The sequence below is a fragment of the Rutidosis leptorrhynchoides genome, chromosome 3, assembly GCF_046630445.1.
Source record: "Rutidosis leptorrhynchoides isolate AG116_Rl617_1_P2 chromosome 3, CSIRO_AGI_Rlap_v1, whole genome shotgun sequence".
NCBI lineage: Eukaryota > Viridiplantae > Streptophyta > Magnoliopsida > Asterales > Asteraceae > Rutidosis > Rutidosis leptorrhynchoides.
The window spans coordinates 181,806,418-181,827,460 of NC_092335.1; the positions used below are offsets into that span (position 1 = coordinate 181,806,418).

At 34.6% G+C, this 21,043-nt stretch overlaps 1 protein-coding gene across 1 annotated transcript; it reads left to right on the top strand.

Annotated features, from left to right (window-relative positions):
* The first annotated feature begins 13,042 nt into the window (after nt 1-13,042).
* On the top strand, nt 13,043-18,346 carry LOC139897069 (ketol-acid reductoisomerase, chloroplastic-like). Its single transcript, XM_071879714.1, has 10 exons — nt 13,043-13,405; nt 13,958-14,050; nt 14,395-14,460; nt 14,557-14,697; nt 14,918-15,145; nt 15,231-15,348; nt 16,091-16,230; nt 16,367-16,534; nt 17,380-17,535; nt 17,625-18,346. The coding sequence occupies exons 1-10, from the start codon at nt 13,115-13,117 to the stop codon at nt 17,988-17,990; spliced, it is 1,767 nt and encodes a 588-aa protein (XP_071735815.1). The 5' UTR covers nt 13,043-13,114; the 3' UTR covers nt 17,991-18,346.
* Nucleotides 18,347-21,043: the final 2,697 nt, after the last annotated feature.

Genomic DNA, 21,043 nt, shown 5'->3' on the forward strand with positions numbered 1-21,043 from the left:
GTTGAAACTGAAAAGAACATGAAACGTGAAGATTATGTGCCTAAGCGTAGACTGGTTTATATCCCAACACTCATGCTAGAGAAATACATTTTAATGCTTGAGAATGAAGTGTTTAACAAACCTAGTTCTAGCATTACTGCAATAGATGAGGTGTTTGATGAACCAATTTTTGATGTGAAACCAATTCTACCAACTTTACCTGCATGTCCAGATGATGTTTTCCGTGAAGACCTAGCACATGAACTAACTGTCTTCTTTGAGACAGATTCTCTAGGTCAAAATTCTTTAGATGAAAAAGTAGAACCTCAGGATGAACCGAACATTGAACCTTTGATAGATTTTGAAAGTCAACTTCATCCTTTGCATGATTATTACTTGCATTTGCCTGCTGTACGTAATTTGAATCGTATAGTAGCTCAACTTGAACAGGAGAATATTGACTTGCAACTTAAGTGCCAATCATTAGAACAAATGCTTGCTTTGTGTGATAAATTGCCTTCACTGCCTAAGAAAGAATGTACTTATGCTTTTAAGGAGGGTGAAGTGATAGTTTCTGCTGAAGAATTATGTCTCGAGATTAAAAGCTTAAAACAAAAGATAATTCAAATGAAACAGGCTAACACACTTAAGCAAACGTCTAATGTTGCAACCAATGTGCTTGAATGTACTGATGGGATTACTAAGAAGGGGAAGGGAACAACAACATCTAAGGATGTAAAACCCATTAGTATTCTTAAAAATCCTCTACGTTCTCAATTTGGCAATCATGGTTCAAAAGTTGTTTCTACAACTCAATATTTTGTTAAAAAGATTCATTCTCCAAATGGTTCTGTGTTAACTGAAAGGATTCCTATGATTCCTATGTCAAAAACTTCAAAAGAGAGTCTTTTAAAAAAATCAGTTAAGTCCACAACACACACAAGTTCTAAACCTGATTTAAGTGAGTATGATGCAAAAGAACGTACAATCAAATTGGAAATTCTGCAAAATCAGTCATCTCATGTGTCAACTGAAAAGTTTGGACGTCTAACTAACAACGGTGTTTTTCGTGTCACAGGTCATAATTCAAACTTGAATTACAAATCTGTATGGGTTCCTAAGTCCACGACTAAGAAAGTAGCAACCAAACCAAAGCAAACTGCTAGTCGGCCTAGGAAATCCTCTCATGTTTTTCAATTTTCGTCTGTGAACAAAACATCTACTTGGAATAAATTGTGTGTTAAGACTTCTGATAACGATGTAAAGATTGATATTGCGTATGATGCTTCATGTAATGTGGTTTTAAATGATGTTTTATTGTCTAAACTGCATGATGCTTTACGTGATTATTTCATCATTGATCCAAAGTTTGTTGTTAATCCAAAGTTTATTGTTGGTACTAACCGCAAAGGACCCAAAAAACTTTGGGTACCTAAGCTCTAGGAAATTCACATTTACAGGGTTTCGACGTCTGTGTTTGGTATATTGATTCCGGTTGTTCTCGACACATGACGGGCGATAAATCCTTGCTTGTCAACTTCATTGACAAATTCCTAGGAACGGTTACATTCGGAAACGATGAGATTGCAACAATAACGGGTTACGGAGATTTTGTGCAAAATGGCATAACAATCAAACGGGTTTCATATGTTGAGGGTTTGGGGTGAAGTTTATTTAGTGTGAGCCAATTCTGCGATGGAGATCTCCAAGTTCTGTTTGAACGTCGACAATGCTCGGTGCAATCCACCGAAGGGAATGATCTTCTTGTTGGTAAACGGTGTGCTTCACTATATACTATTTACCTCAATGATGCACCATCACATGCAACTATGTGTTTGACCACTCGTTCTACCAAAGAAAATTCATGGTTATGGCATCATCGAATGTCACACCTGAATGACAAGGGTATCAATCGACTAGTCTCTAAAGATTTAGTTGATGGTATTCCAACCTTTCAATATGATAAGCATCATGTGTGTCCATCATGTGCGATGGGTAAGCTGAAACGGACTAATCATCCGCTTAAGCAAAACCCCAGTACTTCATCGTCTTTGCAATTATTGCATATGGACTTATGTGGGCCCATGCGTATTTCTAGCCTCGGTGGCAAGAAACATGTGCTTGTCATTGTTGATGACTATACCCGGTTTACATGGATTTTTCTTTTGCGAACTAAGTCAGAAACCCCCGCCATTATCATTGAATTCATTAAAAAGATTCAACGCTCTTTTAACAAACATGTTAAGAGCATCAGAACTGATAATGGGACGGAATTTAAGAATGACCCGCTTAATAGTTATTTGAAAGACCAAGGCATTGAACATCAGTTCTCTGCTGCTCGGACCCCCCAACAAAATGGAGTCGTCGAACGACGTAATCGTACGTTGTGCGAAGCAGCACGAACGATGCTTGCCTACTCCAAATTACCTCCAAAAATGTGGGGGGAGGCCATTTCAACTGCATGCTATACCCAAAATCGTTGTATTGTAAACAAACGTTTTGATAAAACTCCATATGAGTTATTATATGGTAGACGCCCGAATGTCAAATATTTCCGTGTTTTTGGTTGTATATGCTATGTGCTTAACGACTTTGACAGCCTCGGAAAGTTTGATCCTCATGGCGATCAGGCCATATTTCTTGGTTATTCCTCGAACAAAGTTGCTTATCGTGTTTATCATAAGCGGACAAAGATGATTAAAGAGAGCATCAACGTCAAGTTCGATTAATTTTCGGGAATGGCTTTTGAACAACTCAGTTCAAAACCCGATCCTAACCTGGCTACTACTTCTTCCGCGCAAAACTCAATTTTCTCGAAGAAGGGTGTTCCTACGGTTACTTCAGAGGAACTGGATATCTTGTTTGATAGTCTTTATACTCCTCAACGAGATTCAAATGTTCAAGCCGTACCGGTTACACCATCACAGTCAACTACTGTGGAGACTCTTCAAAGTCTTTTTGATGAAGATTCAACACCAACTGATTCACCTGTTGCTTCTTCATCCTTCCTCCAACCTCCTGTTACTGATAATCTTGACCCAATTCAAGATTCATCAGTTGATACAACTCCAGCTGTTTCTCCAGATACTCTATTGAATCCATTAGATAATGTTACATCAGATCAAGCGGATCAAGGCTCAACGTCAACAACGGTTGATGTTTCAATGGATACCACTGATGTACAACCTCTTCCACACACCCGATGGACTAAAAGTCATCCAATAGATCTTATTATTGGTGACGCATCTGCTCCAGTGTCAACTCGAAGGGCTACTCAGAATATGTGTCTATTCACAGCCTTTCTTAGTAAGATTGAACCAACAACGGTTGCTCAAGCTTTACTAGATCCATACTGGGTAGTTGCAATGCAAGACGAGATCAATCAATTTGAACGATTGAAAGTATGGTGATTAGTTCCAAGACCAACGGGTCAACGACCAATAGGGGTAAAGTGGATTTTCAAGAACAAGAAAGATTCTGATGGAATTGTGGTTCGAAATAAGGCACGTCTTGTGGCCAAAGGATATCAACAACAAGAAGGCATTGATTATGATGAAACGTTTGCTCCAGTTGCTAGGATTGAGGCAATTCGTCTTTTCCTCGCATTTGCTTCTCATATGAAGTTCACGGTGTTTCAAATGGATGCCAAAACTGCTTTTCTGAATGGTTATCTTCAAGAGAAAGTCTATGTTGATCAACCAGAGGGCTTTGTCAATCCCATTCATCTAAACCACGTCTACTACTTGGAGAAAGCTTTATACGGTCTGAAGCAAGCACCGCGTGCATGGTACGAGACCTTAACAAAGTATTCGCTGGATAATGGCTTCTCTCGTGGAACGATTGATACAACGCTATTCATCCGTAAAAACCACGGTCACATTCTCTTGGTTCAAATTTACGTTGATGATATTATTTTTGGTTCCACGTCCCCGGCCTTATGCAAAGAATTTGGTGACCTTATGGCCAACAAATTCGAAATGAGCATGCTTGACCAATTAACTTTCTTCTTGGGGTTACAAGTAAAACAATTACCAAATGGGATTTTTATCAGTCAAACTAACTATATATCAATGATATGCTAAAACGTTTTAAAATGACTGCTTTAAAACCAATGTCAACCCCAATGAGAACTTTACTGGATGCTGATACTAATGGGGAACCCTTTGATATTACGCTTTATCGAAGCATGGTTGGTTCTTTAATGTATCTTACTGCAAGTCGACCAGACATTACACTTGCCGTAACTGTCTGTGCTCGCTTTCAGTCCAACCCAAAGAAATCTCACTCCAAAGCGGTTGTTAGGATTTTTCAATACCTTAAAGGTACACCTAACCTTGGGATCTGGTATCCTCATGGATCCGATTTCAATCTCACTGCTTATACTGATGCGGATCATGGTGATTGCCATGTTGATAGAAAAAGCACATCTGGATCAATTCAGATGTTGGGGAATAGGCTAGTTGGTTGGTCATCCAAAAAGCAGAACTGTGTGTCTTTATCAACAGCTAAGTCTGAGTACATTGCTGCAGCTCACTGTTGTTCACAAGTTTTGTGGATGCAAACTCAACTCTTGAACTATGGCTTTAAGATTTCTCAGACCCCGATCTATTATGATTCACAAAGTGCTATTGCAATAACAAGCAACCCGGTTCAGCATTCTAAAACTAAACACATAGATATTCGTTATCATTTCATTAAGGACCATGTAGAGAAAGGGGATGTAGAATTATACTTTGTGCCTACTAAAGTGCAATTAGCTGACATGTTCACTAAACCTTTAGATGAACTTAGGCTAAAATTCTTGATCAAAGAGATTGGCATGGTAGAGTATAGTGCTTGATATTCTTTAGATCTGTTGGGACTTATTTTTGGGATCTTGTGTTTAGGGGGAGTAGATACTTTCTAGGGGGAGCAACTAAGTTTCAGTGCTTTAGATAATTTTTCTTTAAGGGACTGCCTTTAGATTAATGATAACTTCCTAGGTACATTTGTTCAATGGTTACGCAAGGGGGAGGTAACTCATTGATATCCTATTTCAAGGGGGAGTTTATTCATTTTCTTGGGAACATAATCAAAATGCAGATTTACTTTCTTGTATATCACATTTTGAGGGGGAGAAAAAGGGAGAAAATGAGAAAATTATTCAAAAATATTGTTTTTTCAAAAAGTGAATTAAAAATTTATTTATTTTTATCTGAAATAATTCACTATGGCTTGTATACATCTCAGTATGCAACCCGTGTTAACAATTGATATCACTGAAGATTTGTACTTTATATAAAATTCAAAGCTCTTTTGAGTACAAATCTTATTTTGAAAAATTCATAAAAATTGGAAAGGATAAAATCCAAAAATATTTAAATTTTACTGAATAAATGCTATTTTTAGCATTTTACCGAGTCTGACAACCAACTGCACAGATTCGGTAAGTTCAAAGTTTTCAAAAAAATTGTCACAGAATTGTTTTTCATGAAAAGATTAAAATGGATTTCAAGAGGAAAAATCAATTTGTCAAGATTTGGAGTTAAATTGTTAATGTTTTGAAAAATTGGACTGAATTCGGTATATTAGGCCCATTCTGTAAAGCCCATTCGGTATTTTACCTTCGGTATCTATAAAAGGAGAGTCAAAGTCAAACATTACTCTTACTGTTATTAATTACCTACCGAGTCTGTTGATTATACCGAATCTGCCTAATTCTACCGAGTCCGTCATTCTGTTTCTTCAAATTCTTGGTAATTGTTCATTTTAATCAATGTTTAAGATATATAATTGTAGATCTGAGATAATTATGTTTTTATCAACCAGAAAAGTTCAAAATAACTGGATTATGACCTTTAATTTTTGAAATCTTGTTGATTATACCGAGTCTGAGTCGAGTTCAATTAATCTTTGATTAAACTCAATTGATTTTGAAAATCAACATGAAATCTTGTCTAATCTGAGTTAAATTGACTGATCTATCATTTGACCGAGCCTGATTACATGTTTAATTGCTTATTTGATGGATTCTGTATCTACCGAACGTGTTCTTATCCTGATACCGAATTTGTTCATACAATTAACATGTTAATATGCTTATAATTGAATGGTTGATTGATCATGGTTGTGAAATTACATGATATATGATAGAATGTGCATGTTTGAGTGACTTTCTATTAATTGTTGAAGATACCGAATCTGGTTTTCCTTCTTGATACCGAGTCTGAAACTTGGTACCTTGAAAGTTTCTAATTTATATCTTCAAACACTTAACATGTTTATTCTATATTTTTCTGATATGAAAACTCAAGCTTATTTGGTTACAAAATCTAAAGTTTTCATAACTACCGAATCTGCTTGAATTGTGCTGAAATTGACTAAGTGTTATATAATTGACTTTGCATGATGATTTTGTACTAAGATGAATATCATATGAATGTCATGGTTGTCAATTATTTGTTCATATTTGAGAATAAAAGTCTTTTATATTTTTGAAAAATCATAAAAATCTTAAAATTTAAAAAATATAAAAAGGATTTCAAAGGCAAATAAGAATAGAGATATATGCTTTTTGTTAAATATCTTGTGGTCTTCTATTTCTTATCTTTATAGCTAAATGGCGAACAATCACTTTATCAACTCTGAAACCAATATTCCCTGCAAATATTGGACTGCAATTCTAGAGAGGCATATTTTATGGCCTGCTCTGAGCTCCACAGTTAGTGTGCCAGAAACAGACTTGGATATTCTTAATAGATCAATCAGACCAAATGCTACTAATCCACAGGGCGAACCAGCCAGATTTGAATTTAGGCTGAGGGGAGTACAAGGATTCAGGAGTTTCACAAAAGCTGACTTCAGGAGGATATTCAGACTTCCTCTTGTACATAATGCTCCTGCTTTTCCTGCTACTCAGCAAATGATGACTTCTGTCTTTGATCTTGGTTATGTTGAAGCTACCAATGTTCCACCAGCTAAGTTTCAGAAGAAATATATGCATTCAAGGTGGTATGTGATCTTCTCAATCATCAACAGATGCTTGTTGATGACAAGAAGTGGATCTGATAGCTTAACTGTGCCGATGCTCAAACTTTTCTACTCATTCACAAGAGTAGAGAATCCTGATTATGCAGAACTTATATGGGATTTGGTTCAGGCACAGGTTGAAAAGCCAAGGGGTTCATACATCCCTTGCGAAAGGTTTTTCTGTAACTTTATCCATGATGCTATCAATGCTTGCAGAAATGCAAATATCTTTGTACCAGGTACACATGGATTACAGATGAAAAGGTTTGGAGAGCTGAAGATGAACACCCCTATGGTGTCTGATAATCAATTCACTGCGCCAATTCCAAATTGGCTAGTGAGGCTAGCTGAACCCCAAGACGCTCGTATGCGTTCTTATTTTCAGGCTGTAGGAATACCTCTTCCGAACCCGGTACAACAAGAACAAGTTGAACCTGCCGTGGTTCCAGCCCCAGAGGTTTGTAGGGGAACCTGTAGTTCAACCACCCGGGCCAGCTAATCCTCCACTTAGAGTAAACCTCAAACGATCTAGGGTAGCACACCAAGCTCAACCCGTGATGATCAGGGAACCTAGTCCAACTAGGATTGAACCAACCCTTTCCACAACACCCGAAGTAAGCAGTGACACTTCAGCAACAGCATCTGAATCATCTCCTGAACATTCTCCTAAGAGAACTCGATACATGCCTGATGAGATGATTCAGACTCCACCAATCCAACGAGTAACTAGATCTAGGACTTCAACACCCATCGTCTACCAAACAGTTACTCCAACCAGTGGTGATACGGACCAAGACCTAGAACCAATTAGGTCACCCTCACCCATCTCCGTATCACATTCAAGAATAACAGTAAGCCTTACGCTAAATGAAGCGCAAGCTTCGGTAGGCAAGAGATCTAAAAGCACGGATGGTAAAACGACCACTAAGCCCATCCAATCTAAACATGACTTAATAATAAATCCTACAAAGAAAGGTGCTTCGGCATCTAAGGAAGTAAAGTCTTCCTCTGCAGTAAAGTCTGCGTTGACTCAATCGATTGAGGAAACTCAATCATTGAAGTTCAGAACGGCCGAAGGGGAGCCGAAAAATCTTGAAAAGGCACCCTGCGTATCGGCTGGAAATCCTCCTGTACCTCAACGTACAACAGGGTCTCGAGGTCCGGCTTATCTTGATGAGGAAGATCTGCCGCGTCCCATGGAAACGAGTCAACATGACAATCCTTCGGGATATTTATCAGACTTCTAGCAGACTGTTCCCTTGGTTCATGAAAGTGATCCATTGGTTCAAACCACTTCTCTTCCGGATTCTGAATCTCAGGGTCTGGAGGAAGAGTCTTTAACTGAAAGAGATGTGCCACCTCATGGTATATCAATGATTTCAGGAGTCGGGGATAGCAATATCTCTGCGAGAACTAAACAGACGGGTAGTTCTACTACTTTGTCAGAGTCCCATGAGACCAAAGTCATGGAGGCGGATGCTTCGAAAGAAACTTCGCCGGTGACAACTCCGGTTGTTACCCAACCTCCATCAGAAGGGGATAACACGAATCTGACTAGTAGTACGTACAGCCCTACATATAAGAATAACACCGCACAATCATCCTTACCTGCCCTCACGGCAACTCAAACACTTCCACCGACATCACCTTCAACAGTTGCTGCTTCTGGTGTTCCTATTGTTACTTTTCCACCATCACTTTCTCGTTTACCACATTTCTATGATGCTTTGGAGCAAGAATATTTCAGCCGTATGTTTTCTAGAGTCAATGTAGATGTTCTTCGACGCACTTCACTTCAAGCATTGTTTCGTGCTCGTGTTCGATATCCACTTAATTCGTGCTCTTCTCCGTTGAGTCCTCACCGTGATGATGAACATGACGATTCTGATCCTCAGAATAGTCATGAGGGGGAGATAGGAGTAGATGGAGAATATCTAACGGTAAACATTTCAACTAAGGGTGGTGGTGTAAGGTCTTCATCAGCTTCACAAACTCAACAAGTTCAGATGGAATCAGAAATGGTTTCTACACATGATGAAATTGATGATAAGGAGCCTGAACAAATTATAATTCCAGTTGTTCATAATGAGGCTGATAGTGGACTGATAGATGAGGATTTGAACTTGAGTGATTTCTATCTTGAAGAAACGGATGATGATGGATTTGTCATTCTAAGCAAGTTATCATCAGTATCTTCAATTCCGGAAGATGTAGAGATTGTAGATGAATAGAATCCTGAACCTGTAATAGAAAGTGATGATGAAATGGATTCTTCTGATGATGATGAAGACAATCTTTATGTTAATCCAAATGAAGATGAGATATTTGATCATATTGAAGATGATGATGATCCAAATAATGATGCAACAAATCCTACTGGTCATTCATCAAATTCTACACCCTCATTGAGTTCAAATCCAACAAATGCTAATGAAAGTTCAACTTCTGGTACACCTACATCAAGAGAAACAGTAAATTCCAGATTCAAATACAATCATGGAATATTCTTTAAGAATCAGGAGCAAAGATTATTGTTGGGAGTAGAACATGATTTTATAACGTTACGAAACACATTCATCGAGGAAAATGCTTACAAGATCTTCCGCATCAATGAATTACCAAGGAGTAAAAGGTTTACTTATATAGGTTCACGATTACTTCCAGCAAGTGAAAGGAATTGGTATGAATTTATGTGGAGGAAACATATCAACAAAGATGAAGATGATTTGTGGCTTCAAAGAAAATATCGTATTTCAGAAGTGTTGAATATTACTCGAGTCGGAGTAGAGATAAGTGAAAAGAAAGACGTCATCAGTCAGTTCCACGTTATTAGAAAAGATGAGAAAGAGTACAAGTTCACAGAAGCAGACTTTCATAATCTTGACATGCTTGACATCATTCACATCTACAACTACCTCAGTATCATCACCATTCGACCTTTTGCTAAGGCTCAAGCTTTGGAAGCTGTAAAACGATACATGATGGAGACAATTGTACTGATGAGACGTGAAGATTTTCAAATAGGTCTCGAAGCAAAAAGAAAAAAGATTCGAATTACGTGTCCGAATCAATTTACAGAGGGACTGAAGGATATGAGGATGTTTCAAATGCAATTCGAACCCGAAGGGTTTGTTTTTGTAAATTCTCAAAAAGAAAAGGTGTTCATTCGTACTGAAGAGCTGAACAAATATTCAGATGGAACACTTAAGGCTGCACTGAAGTATCTTAAGATTCATCAAAGCAAGTTCCATGACATTGACATAGTAATGGGTCTTGGAGAATTCATAAAGCATATAAGAGATCGTCTGAAACTCCGAGTTCGTACAAGACAGTTTGAGATACTTCGTGGACAGAGAAAGAGAAGATATTTCAAAGAAATGGATGAATATCCATTATATGAGGGAGATCCAAGAAAAGCCTGGGGTGTCTGGAAACCTTCTAAGCAAGTTTCAGAAAATCAAGTAGAAGTTTCGAAACCAGATGGCACACGATGGAAACTAACGTTTGGACCTCTCAAGATTACAAAATAGGATTATGTTATAAAGTTCACATTTAACACTAAGGGGGAGATTGTTAGGACCCCGAAGTTGTATAGTGTTAATGTGAAAATAAGCTTAAATGAAGATTCCTTAGAAGAGGGCTATATAAGGAACCTAAGTAGTCCTAATTAGTTAGCCATTGCATTGTAACTGAGTTCTAGAAGCTGTGAAATGTAATTGTACCGATTCTCTCTAATACCGAGTCTCATTCCTATCTACCGAATCTCTCTTTATCTTATCATTTCTCTCAATCTCAACATGATCTGACCTATCAGATAATAATAATATTAATAATCATATAACAACTTTTACATATCACATTTCATATTTATATGTTATATGTAATAATATTAATACCTAATAATATTTGTATTAATATTAATATTAATAATAATAATGGAAGTAATAATAATAATATAATGATAATTTATATATCAAACTTCATATCTATGTTATGTATATATTGAAATTGAAAATAATAATAATAATACTGATTTTAATATTAATAAAAATATTGAAAGTAACTATAACAATTATGTTTAATTATATTTTTAACCCGTAATCAAACTTAATATTACATATTATTAATTATGACATATATATATATATATATATATATAATAACATATATATAATGTTTAATATTTATATATATTACAATATACATATAACATTAACTATGCATAAGAATCATATATTTACATTTAGATTTATTTTAATCATAACATTGTTTTTTTTATATCATTTTACATATTCAATCCAAATGATTAATTTGTTTTCTATTATTTCAAGTTATTATATATAGTTATATATATATATATATATATATATATATATATATATATATATATATATATATATATATATATATATATATATATATATATATATGTATAACTATATATACACACTTACATATGTATTTACACACAATGGTTCGTGAATCGTCGGGAATAGTCGAAGGTCAGATGATTTCATAAAATAGTTCAAGCATTTTAAAATTCAGTTAAATAGACTTTGCTTATTGTGTCGGAATCATAATAAGATTAAGTTTAAATTTGGTCGAAAATTTCCGAGTCGTCACAACAAGTAATCCGACTCAATACTCCAGTATACGCGGCTTGTCAAGAATTCTTCTTGATTGTTTCAAGGTCCCAGGTTGTATATCAGTATATGTATATGTAATGTGTATTTGTATTTCGTAATAAATAAATAAATAAATAAATAAATAAATCTATACATTATTATAAAGCGCGTGCCAATAATTCAACGTGTCAATTTCTCAATTAATCTGAATTAATATTGCACACGTGTCAATTCCTTAATTAAACTGAATTAAATAATCCCAAACATCGTTTCCTTATTTAAACTGAATAAATTAATAATAACTCCTTAAAATAATTAATATGGCTAATATTGTAATATCTACGACTCTTAATTATGTATATATTAAAAATCGTATGATCCTTAATAGTGTAATATCAAACGACTCTTAATTTATGTTTATAACCGAATTATTATAATGCATATCCGTGAAATTCTATTCCTATCTTTAATCCTATGTTTTTATTTTTAATTACAAATAATAAATAACCCTTTTAAAGGTATGTAAATTATATTAATAACTCCTTAAAATAATTAATATGGCTAATATTTTAATATCATACGACTCTTAATTTTATGTATATATTATGAATCGTACGACTCTTAATAGTGTAATATCATACGATTCTTAATTTATGTTTATAACCGAATTACTATGATGCATATTTGTGAAATTTCATTCCCATCTTTAATCCTATATTTATATTTTTAATTACAAATAATCAAAAGAATGTTTAAAGGTATATAATTTTTCTAATATTCTATTTTATTACGTATTGAGTCATAATCAAAATTTAAATATAATAAGGACTAATATCTTATCCATTAATATTAATATCATATGACCTCAAATTTTAATTATTATTCATTAAATTTAATATTTTAATAATTAAAGGCTACTATGTTTAGATTTTTAAATAAACAATATAGTACATAAACGGGCTCCTAATCTACGCGCGAGTATTAAATACTAACGTTTTCGATACAAATGTTATTAGTAATAAATGGTTTATTTCATTGTAATTGTATTATACATTTGATATCAATACTAACTTTATCGAATATTAATTTATACAACTGTCGAGCAATGTCACGTTAGTATTCAATATTAATGCTTTTGATACAAATATTATTAATAATAAATGATGATTTTTTTATTGTAATTGTATTATACATTTGATAAAATATTAATACTAACATTATTGAATACTAATCTGTACAACTAATGTGCAACGCACGAGCTCATAAAACTAGTATATATATAAAATGTAACATTATTGAATACTAATTTGTACAACTACTATTCAAGGCACGGGCTAATATATATATAAAATGTAACTGTGTGGACGTATCAAAGTATCAAATCAAGTGGTGCAAGTATAAATTTGAACTAAGTGAGCAACTGTCTGTAGGGTTACAAATACGCTAAGACGTGCAGCCACTTCCCAGTGTCTTTCCACTTCATCAATTAATCAAATTAAATCATGGCTGCCGCCGCAACTATTTTCTCCGTCGCACCTACTACCGCTTCCTCGCCGTCGTCAACTACCACCACAACCGCCGTCAAAACCCTAGGTTTCACTACATCATTTCTATCTTCCAAAACATCATTCAAATCAATTCAATCGCACCTACTCCCTTCCAGTATCAGTTCCGGTTCTGCACTCGGAGCTCGTATGGTTGCAGCGCCAACGGTTACTAATTCACCTGTTTCGCTCGATTTCGATACGTCAGTTTTTAAAAAGGAGAAAGTTAACCTTGCTGGTCATGAAGAGGTCCGTCTCATTAATTTATCAACTATTTGTTCATTTATACGCAAGGTTGAAAAAGACGCTGGACGGGGCCGAAACGGTAGCGACCTCAAAGCGTCTCAAAGCGTTGCAACGGAAAAAATGGGGCCGAGACTGGTCGAAACGGATGTTGACTAATGTTGACTTTTATATATATAAATATATATTTACGAGCTAAAAAACATTCGTTTCGTTGACAAGTTTGTACCTATAATTGCTATTAGCGTTAATATAATACAAAATGGAATACTAAAGTAAGTCAATTTTGATTGATTTGACCGACTTATGACCGATTTTAACAGAATTTCTGACTTTTGGACCGGTGTTGACCCAATTTTTCTTGCATTTGACCTGACTTTTGACCGTTGACCGGCTTATAAAAAAACGGACGGGGTCGAAACGGTTTAGTCACCAAAATGCTGCAACGGGCGCAACGGACGCCGTTTACAACAGTGTTTATACGTTCATATTTATATATGTATTTACGTTTATCTTACTAATGTAATACTAAAGTTATATCGATCGATGATTTGTTAGTACATTGTGAGAGGAGGAAGAGACTTGTTTTATTTATTGCCTGAAGCTTTTAAAGGTATCAAGCAGATTGGTGTCATCGGTTGGGGCTCTCAGGTTTGTGATATTTTCTTCATTTTATTCATTATTGTTTTCGTGCAAATTTTAAGAACTTTTATCGATTTTGAGCTGGAGTTTGAGTTTTTCTTTTTTAATTCTTATGTGATTTGTAGTTGTGAGTTATAGTAAGTTAGTAACACATTTGAATTTATTGTTAAATGTATCCTGAATCCTAATTTGTCTTGACTTATGATCTATTTTTTGTTGTGTAAATGAATATGTATTTGAATATTTTTGGTTATTTGAGTTAATTTGTTAGATTAGATATGTTCAATAATAAAAATATTTGTTGGACGACGCTTTAGATATGATAATCATAATCATTTTTGCTTTATGTGTAGGGTCCTGCTCAAGCGCAGAATTTAAGGGATTCGCTTGTAGAAGCGAAATCTGATATTGTGGTGAAGGTGTTTATCGCTACCTCTATTTATCTTTTTGCAATGATAATAATTAGTTGTAGGTTTTTTGCTGATGAGTCTAGTGTTATATGTTATATATATTAGATTGGGTTAAGGAAGGGTTCACGTTCATTTGCTGAGGCTCGTGCTGCTGGTTTTACGGAAGAAAACGGGACTCTTGGAGATATTTATGACACTATTTCGGGTAGTGACTTGGTCCTGCTGTTAATATCCGATTCAGCTCAGGTTGGTCGACTATTATAAACTTTACCAATGCTTGTTTATTGTTAATCTGTTTTGCTACTCAGCTATTAACATATACTTGATATTTAAGCAAAGTGCACTGTTTATCAACTTTTTAATATCTATATATTTTGGGCTTTTATATTTTCATCTTTTATGAGTACCAAAATGTCAACAACTTGTTTATAGAACTTCTTAATTTTGAATTACTTTTATATCGCAGGCTGATAACTATGAAAAAATCTTCTCCCACATGAAGCCTAACAGCATACTTGGACTTTCACATGGTTTCCTTCTTGGTCATTTACAATCTGTTGGTCTTGATTTCCCCAAAAATGTAAGTGTGGTTGCTGTTTGTCCTAAAGGAATGGGTCCATCTGTTAGGAGGCTTTACGTTCAAGGAAAAAAGATTAATGGAGCTGGGATCAATGCTAGTTTTGCGGTCCATCAGGTTAGCTAGTGGGCCATGTATTTATCGAGTACTGTCTTTTTATATATTCTAAATTACTAATGGTTATTAATGCGTTTCGTTGCAGGATGTTGATGGGAGAGCGACTGATGTTGCCCTTGGATGGTCGGTTGCTCTTGGTTCACCATTTACTTTTGCAACTACACTAGAACAGGAATACAGGAGTGATATATTTGGAGAACGAGGTAAATTTTCATGGTTATGGCTTTTATTTTTCTGTTGGCAATTTTGATCCACTTACTTATGAATGGACCATTCTGGATTCTGTTTTATCTCAATTTGGTCATTAAATAAATAACTAGCTAAACTAGCTAAAAGGGTAAATTATAAACGAGTCGAATTAAGTTGATTGGGTTGAATGTTGCCCAAGTCTGTTCCATTCCCTTAACTTTTTATACATGAACAATTATTAGGGTATATTATTGTAAATCTGTAATATCCTTGTTTTTCTGGTTAGAGTCAGTCTGATTCGGTCAGAGTTCCTCAAAGTCAAGGTTGGTCAACATTAGGTTATAATTTTAATATTTTTTAATATTTTATTTTGTGTCCTATATTTATGTTTGAAATATTTATGTGTAATATATGTATGTTTAATATATTTATCACTAAAAGTCTAACGTTGGTCAACTTCCAACTAGTCTCCGCATCAACCGATTACTCGTTTCAAGGTCCCGACCGACTCGTCTCTGTCTTGCGACTATTCCAACTTTGACTAAGAGGATCCATTTTTTTAAACTGAGCCAGTTTTTATTCATTATCTGATATCTAAACTTCACCCGTTTATTATTAAAAATAAGTTAATGATTGGGTTCGAGTTGTATTAAAAATCCGTTTTATAAACTGAGCCTGTTTTTAATTTTTTATTCATTATCTGATATCTAAACTTCACCCGTTTCTTATTATTTTTTTTCAAACGGTAAACATCAGGTATTTTACTTGGTGCTGTGCATGGTATTGTGGAGTCATTGTTTAGAAGATACACAGAACAGGGTATGGCTGAAGATTTGGCTTACAAGAACACTGTCGAGTGCATTACTGGGGTTATATCAAGGACAATATCAACTAAGGTTCGGTTTAATCTTTGGTTCCAACTTGCAAATTATTATTCAAGCCTCGTGTTGTCAAACTTGTTTATACATGAAATATTTGCATATAATTAAGTCAGTGGTGGTTCAATTATTAATAACAAACTTGTTTTAACAGGGTATGAAGGCTGTTTACGAGTCATTGTCTGAAGAAGGCAAAAAAGATTTCTTGACTGCATACAGTGCTTCATATCATCCCTGCATGGAAATCTTGTACGAGTGTTACGAGGATGTTGCCAGTGGCAGTGAGATTCGGAGTGTTGTCTTAGCCGGTCGACGCTTTTATGTAAGTTTTCCAACCTTAAATTACACATGTTCTGCTTCTAATTGTCTAATTGCAAACAATGTTTAACTACAACGATGCGTATCTTCTTTTCGCCCTTAAGGTTCCTTTTGACAGTTAATGATTTAATAATATAATGATTAAAATCAAAATTTACCAGAACACTTGTACAAGTGATTATTTAATCTGTGCGACTTCAATTTGCAATACACAGCCAGACAAGCAATATTAGATCTTGATTATTAGCATTCACATAATCATTTTCATAATGTAAATCCAAACAATTGTAATCTATGCTTGTTCAGTGTATACAAAGTTTTGAATTGTACATTTCAAGGTTAAAAAACACTCGAGACGGAAATGAGTCGGTCAAGACCTTGAAAGATCGAGTTGGTCGAGACGAACGTTGACCAACGTTGACTTTAATGAAAATATATTAAATATAAATATTTTAAAACATAAATATTTCAAAATAATAATTTACAAATAAGATGATGTGGTGTTAGTTTAGATAATACATTATATAGGTTTTATATAATGATTTATATAAATAAATATAAATATAAATATAATTATATTGTATTTTTTAATTTATCTTTAGGGGATAATTAAGGGATACTATGTAACTCGGTGTTTTTCCCTCCTAATTTCAAATGGGCTTGAGATTTTTGTTTACATTAGAACAAGGCCAGACAATAAGTCAACTATTGACTGACTTTGACATGACTTTTTAGCGTTGACCGACTAATTAGACGTTTTTGGGCGTAACTGGACGGACTAGTCACCAAACTGCCGTTTGCAACCATGGTACATGATAAATTTGTTAACAACATATGAACTTAACTCAGGAAAAAGAGGGATTGCCAGCCTTCCCAATGGGCAACATCGATCAAACTCGTATGTGGAAAGTTGGTGAACGTGTACGTGCGAGTCGACCATCGGGTGATTTAGGACCGTTATACCCTTTCACAGCAGGTGTCTATGTGGCATTAATGATGGCCCAGGTAAGCCTTCTTTTCATCTCACATAACTCAACTCAATATATCAAGTAAAAAGTGTGTCTAAAATGTCAATTTCTTGACAAATAATTTAGATTGAGGTATTGAGGAAGAAAGGGCACTCTTATTCTGAAATCATCAATGAAAGTTTAATAGAATCTGTGGATTCTTTAAACCCTTTCATGCATGCTCGAGGTGTTTCGTTCATGGTTGATAACTGTTCAACGACTGCAAGGTTAGGGTCAAGGAAATGGGCTCCACGGTTTGACTACATTTTGACCCAACAAGCTATGGTTGATGTAGACAATGGAACCCCAATCAACCAGCAACTTATCAAAAACTTCTTTGAAGATCCAGTTCATGATGCGGTCAAAGTTTGTGCAGAGTTGAGACCTACTGTTGATATCTCGGTGCCTGCAGATGCGGACTTTGTGAGACCCGAGTTGCGCCAGTCCAATTAACATAAAAGGATGGTATCGGGTGATGTAATTGTTATGTTTTGGATCGGAAATGGTATTGTGTAATCGTCGAATAATGGAAGTGTTTGGCTTATGGTAGTGTTTATGTAGTAAACTATTGTCGAATACTTTGATTTAATAAGGATTAAAATAGCTAAGGATAGCAGGTCATATAAGAGGGGTGACAAAGTTTGTCAAAATGGGTTTAAAGTTTAAGTAGCTGCTCAAGTAAAAGGTTTAAATTATATCGATAAATTATTTATCATTTATATTTTCTTATTTCACAAAATATTTTGGTAGTATGGCATTTTATTTAAAAGCTGCTTTATCTTGTAAAACATCAAAAACATGGCTTTGCTCGGCACAAGAGCTCTTAAAGGTCATCTTTGTAGCCCTTCTTTAAAAAAGGTCGTATATGTAAAGCTCTTGAATGATTGAGAACAGATAATAACATGACTCCTTGGATGAACATAAATTGATTTTTGTTCAATAATCCTTTTTTTTTTTTTTTTTTTTGCTAAAATAATACCAAAAAAGGAACCTTCGTCTAATAATGGACAGTGATAAAAGTTTGCGAGATGATTAGATGGTTATATTTTTAGATATGATTTTACTAAGTTGTGGTTTCGTGATGAACTTTTCGGGTTTGATGAAGTGGGTTCGAGACGTTTTGTCTGGTGAAACTCCGGGCGATACGAGTTGAATTTTTGGGATGTTGATTTGTTATCGGAGCTCAAGAGGGTGGTTTCTCTCATGTTAGAGCGGTTGGGTAACAAACAGGATCACAGTCGGTCTGTAAATTGAGAATGGAAGTTATCGGGGAAGTTTGATACTTGCGGGTTTGAAACGGGATGACTAAAAGTTTTGGTCAGATATTCCAGGGTATGTGAAATATGCGGGTGAGTTAGAACTTCTCTCGCTAAGAAAATGAAATTAAATGATTGACACGTAATAGGGTTAGTAGGATGATGAGGCGATTCCAAGAGGAAAATAATATGCTACTAAAATTTTCTATTTGTGTAAGCTTTAATAGTAAATAAATAATAATATGATTAAGTAAAGATATATAAGTCATTATATAAAATATACTCCCTCCGTTTTATAAATAGTGTTCTTCAAAAAAAAAAAAAAAAAAAAGGTTGAATATAAGATGTGTTGTTTAAATATCTATTCTGTCATTCAATTAAGATGTCATACGAATTAACTAGTTTCTTAACAAAGTAAGTGAAAAAAGTAATTTTGAGTGAATGTTTTGCTGACTTCCATGTATAAAAGAGAAGAATTGTACTTTTAGTAAATTTCTAGTGTTATTTTGAGTAAGGGACATTTAATATGATACATATATAAATAGTAATGTTGACTCTCTTTATAGGACGGAAGAAGTATATTTTTAATTCTTCCGAATTCGTCTAAATATAGGCGGAAAATATATATAATAAGAACTCATTTGAGATTCATTTCTTTCCATTATTCTCATTCTTTTTACAAAAAACTTGAGAATGAACTTTTATAATTTTTCCGTCCCTTTCCTTTATATTATACGTAGTAAAACAACAACAACTACAACAACAATACTCAATCCCACACATGATTGTTATAGGGTAGGTGAGGTTTTGACAATCCTTCCGCTACAATCGAACAAAACATAAATCGTTTCTTCACCCATGTGCAGAGAAAGAATTCTTCACTCACGGGAGGCAAAAGTACTCCCTCTCTTTACTTAAAGGTAGAGAAATTGCTTCCATTAAACCTCCTGCAAGTAGTAAAAAAAATTAAAAATCGATACGTACCTAATTGTGCCGTACGGAGCTCTAGAAAATGTAAGAAAGGCTACACTAAAGGTACAATGAGCATATAACATAAACATATATAAACATACATAAAGAAAAATGCAAAACATACATACATACATACATACATACATACATGCATGCATGCATACATACATACATACATACATACATACATACATACATACATAGCCGTATATACATAAGTATACCTACATACCTAAACATACATGCATACATCCATAGCCATACGTCTACACATACATACATACATACATACATACATACATACATACATACATACATACATACATACATACATACACACATACACATGCATACGTAGACACACACAAATACTAACATACATACTAGATATGCAATACTGATACATCATACATACATGCGCGCACACACAAATACTTTGTACTAAAAGAACTCGAGAATACATCGTTAATATTTAATTATAGAGATGTTTAATGTAATATTTGGGACATTAAAATAATTATAAATTATAAATCATTAATCTTCATATAAAAAGATAAACCTTTGAACTATTTAACCGATAAAATTAATCACGGATAAATCTCATCTAATGAGTCCCTTTAGCCTACAATTCTTATAAACTAGCTATAGATAAATCTTTGAAATACTTAACCTATAAAAATAATCACGAATTAATATCATCTAGAGTCCCTTTAGCATACAATTGTAATACACCTCCGACTGCAAATCAAAATTGCCCAACGTACAAGTACCATAATGCATAGATTAATGTTTATAAGAAGCATCAAACTCATGCAGTTCATGCATACTCAATTCTACTTTTAACTTCAACGTACCTACATCCATAAACCCTACAATTCACATCTCACCAATTCCGTTCATCATGTCGAGAACGACACCCGAAGAATCAATTGTCAATGGTTTTCCGGTCGACCCACCAAACACGAACCGCAACCATTATCCCAAAAATCGCAACCAAAATCTCATGAACCGCAACCAAAATACCGCAGAAAAACAACATAAGCCTGTTGGCCTTTTGATATATTTCTCACTATATTCATGATCATATTCTTCATTTGTCAAGGCTTCTGCTTAAGCTTCAAGATCATCACAAGCCACGACGTACCAACTTTTAACGTGACCGATGTCACTCTGTCTCAATTCTTGCTCTCACCTTCAAACAATACTTTGTACTACAATCTTACCACTAACATGACATAAAAACCCTTATAGCCATATGAGTATATATTTTGATAAAAT

Bases quoted from the DNA above. Each gene is read 5' to 3' on its own strand.
- LOC139897069 (XM_071879714.1), top strand. From the start codon at position 13,115: ATGGCTGCCGCCGCAACTATTTTCTCCGTCGCACCTACTACCGCTTCC. The intron at 14,051-14,394 runs GTTTGTGATATT...CTTTATGTGTAG, and splicing joins TCATCGGTTGGGGCTCTCAG to GGTCCTGCTCAAGCGCAGAA. The intron at 15,146-15,230 runs GTTAGCTAGTGG...GTTTCGTTGCAG, and splicing joins CTAGTTTTGCGGTCCATCAG to GATGTTGATGGGAGAGCGAC.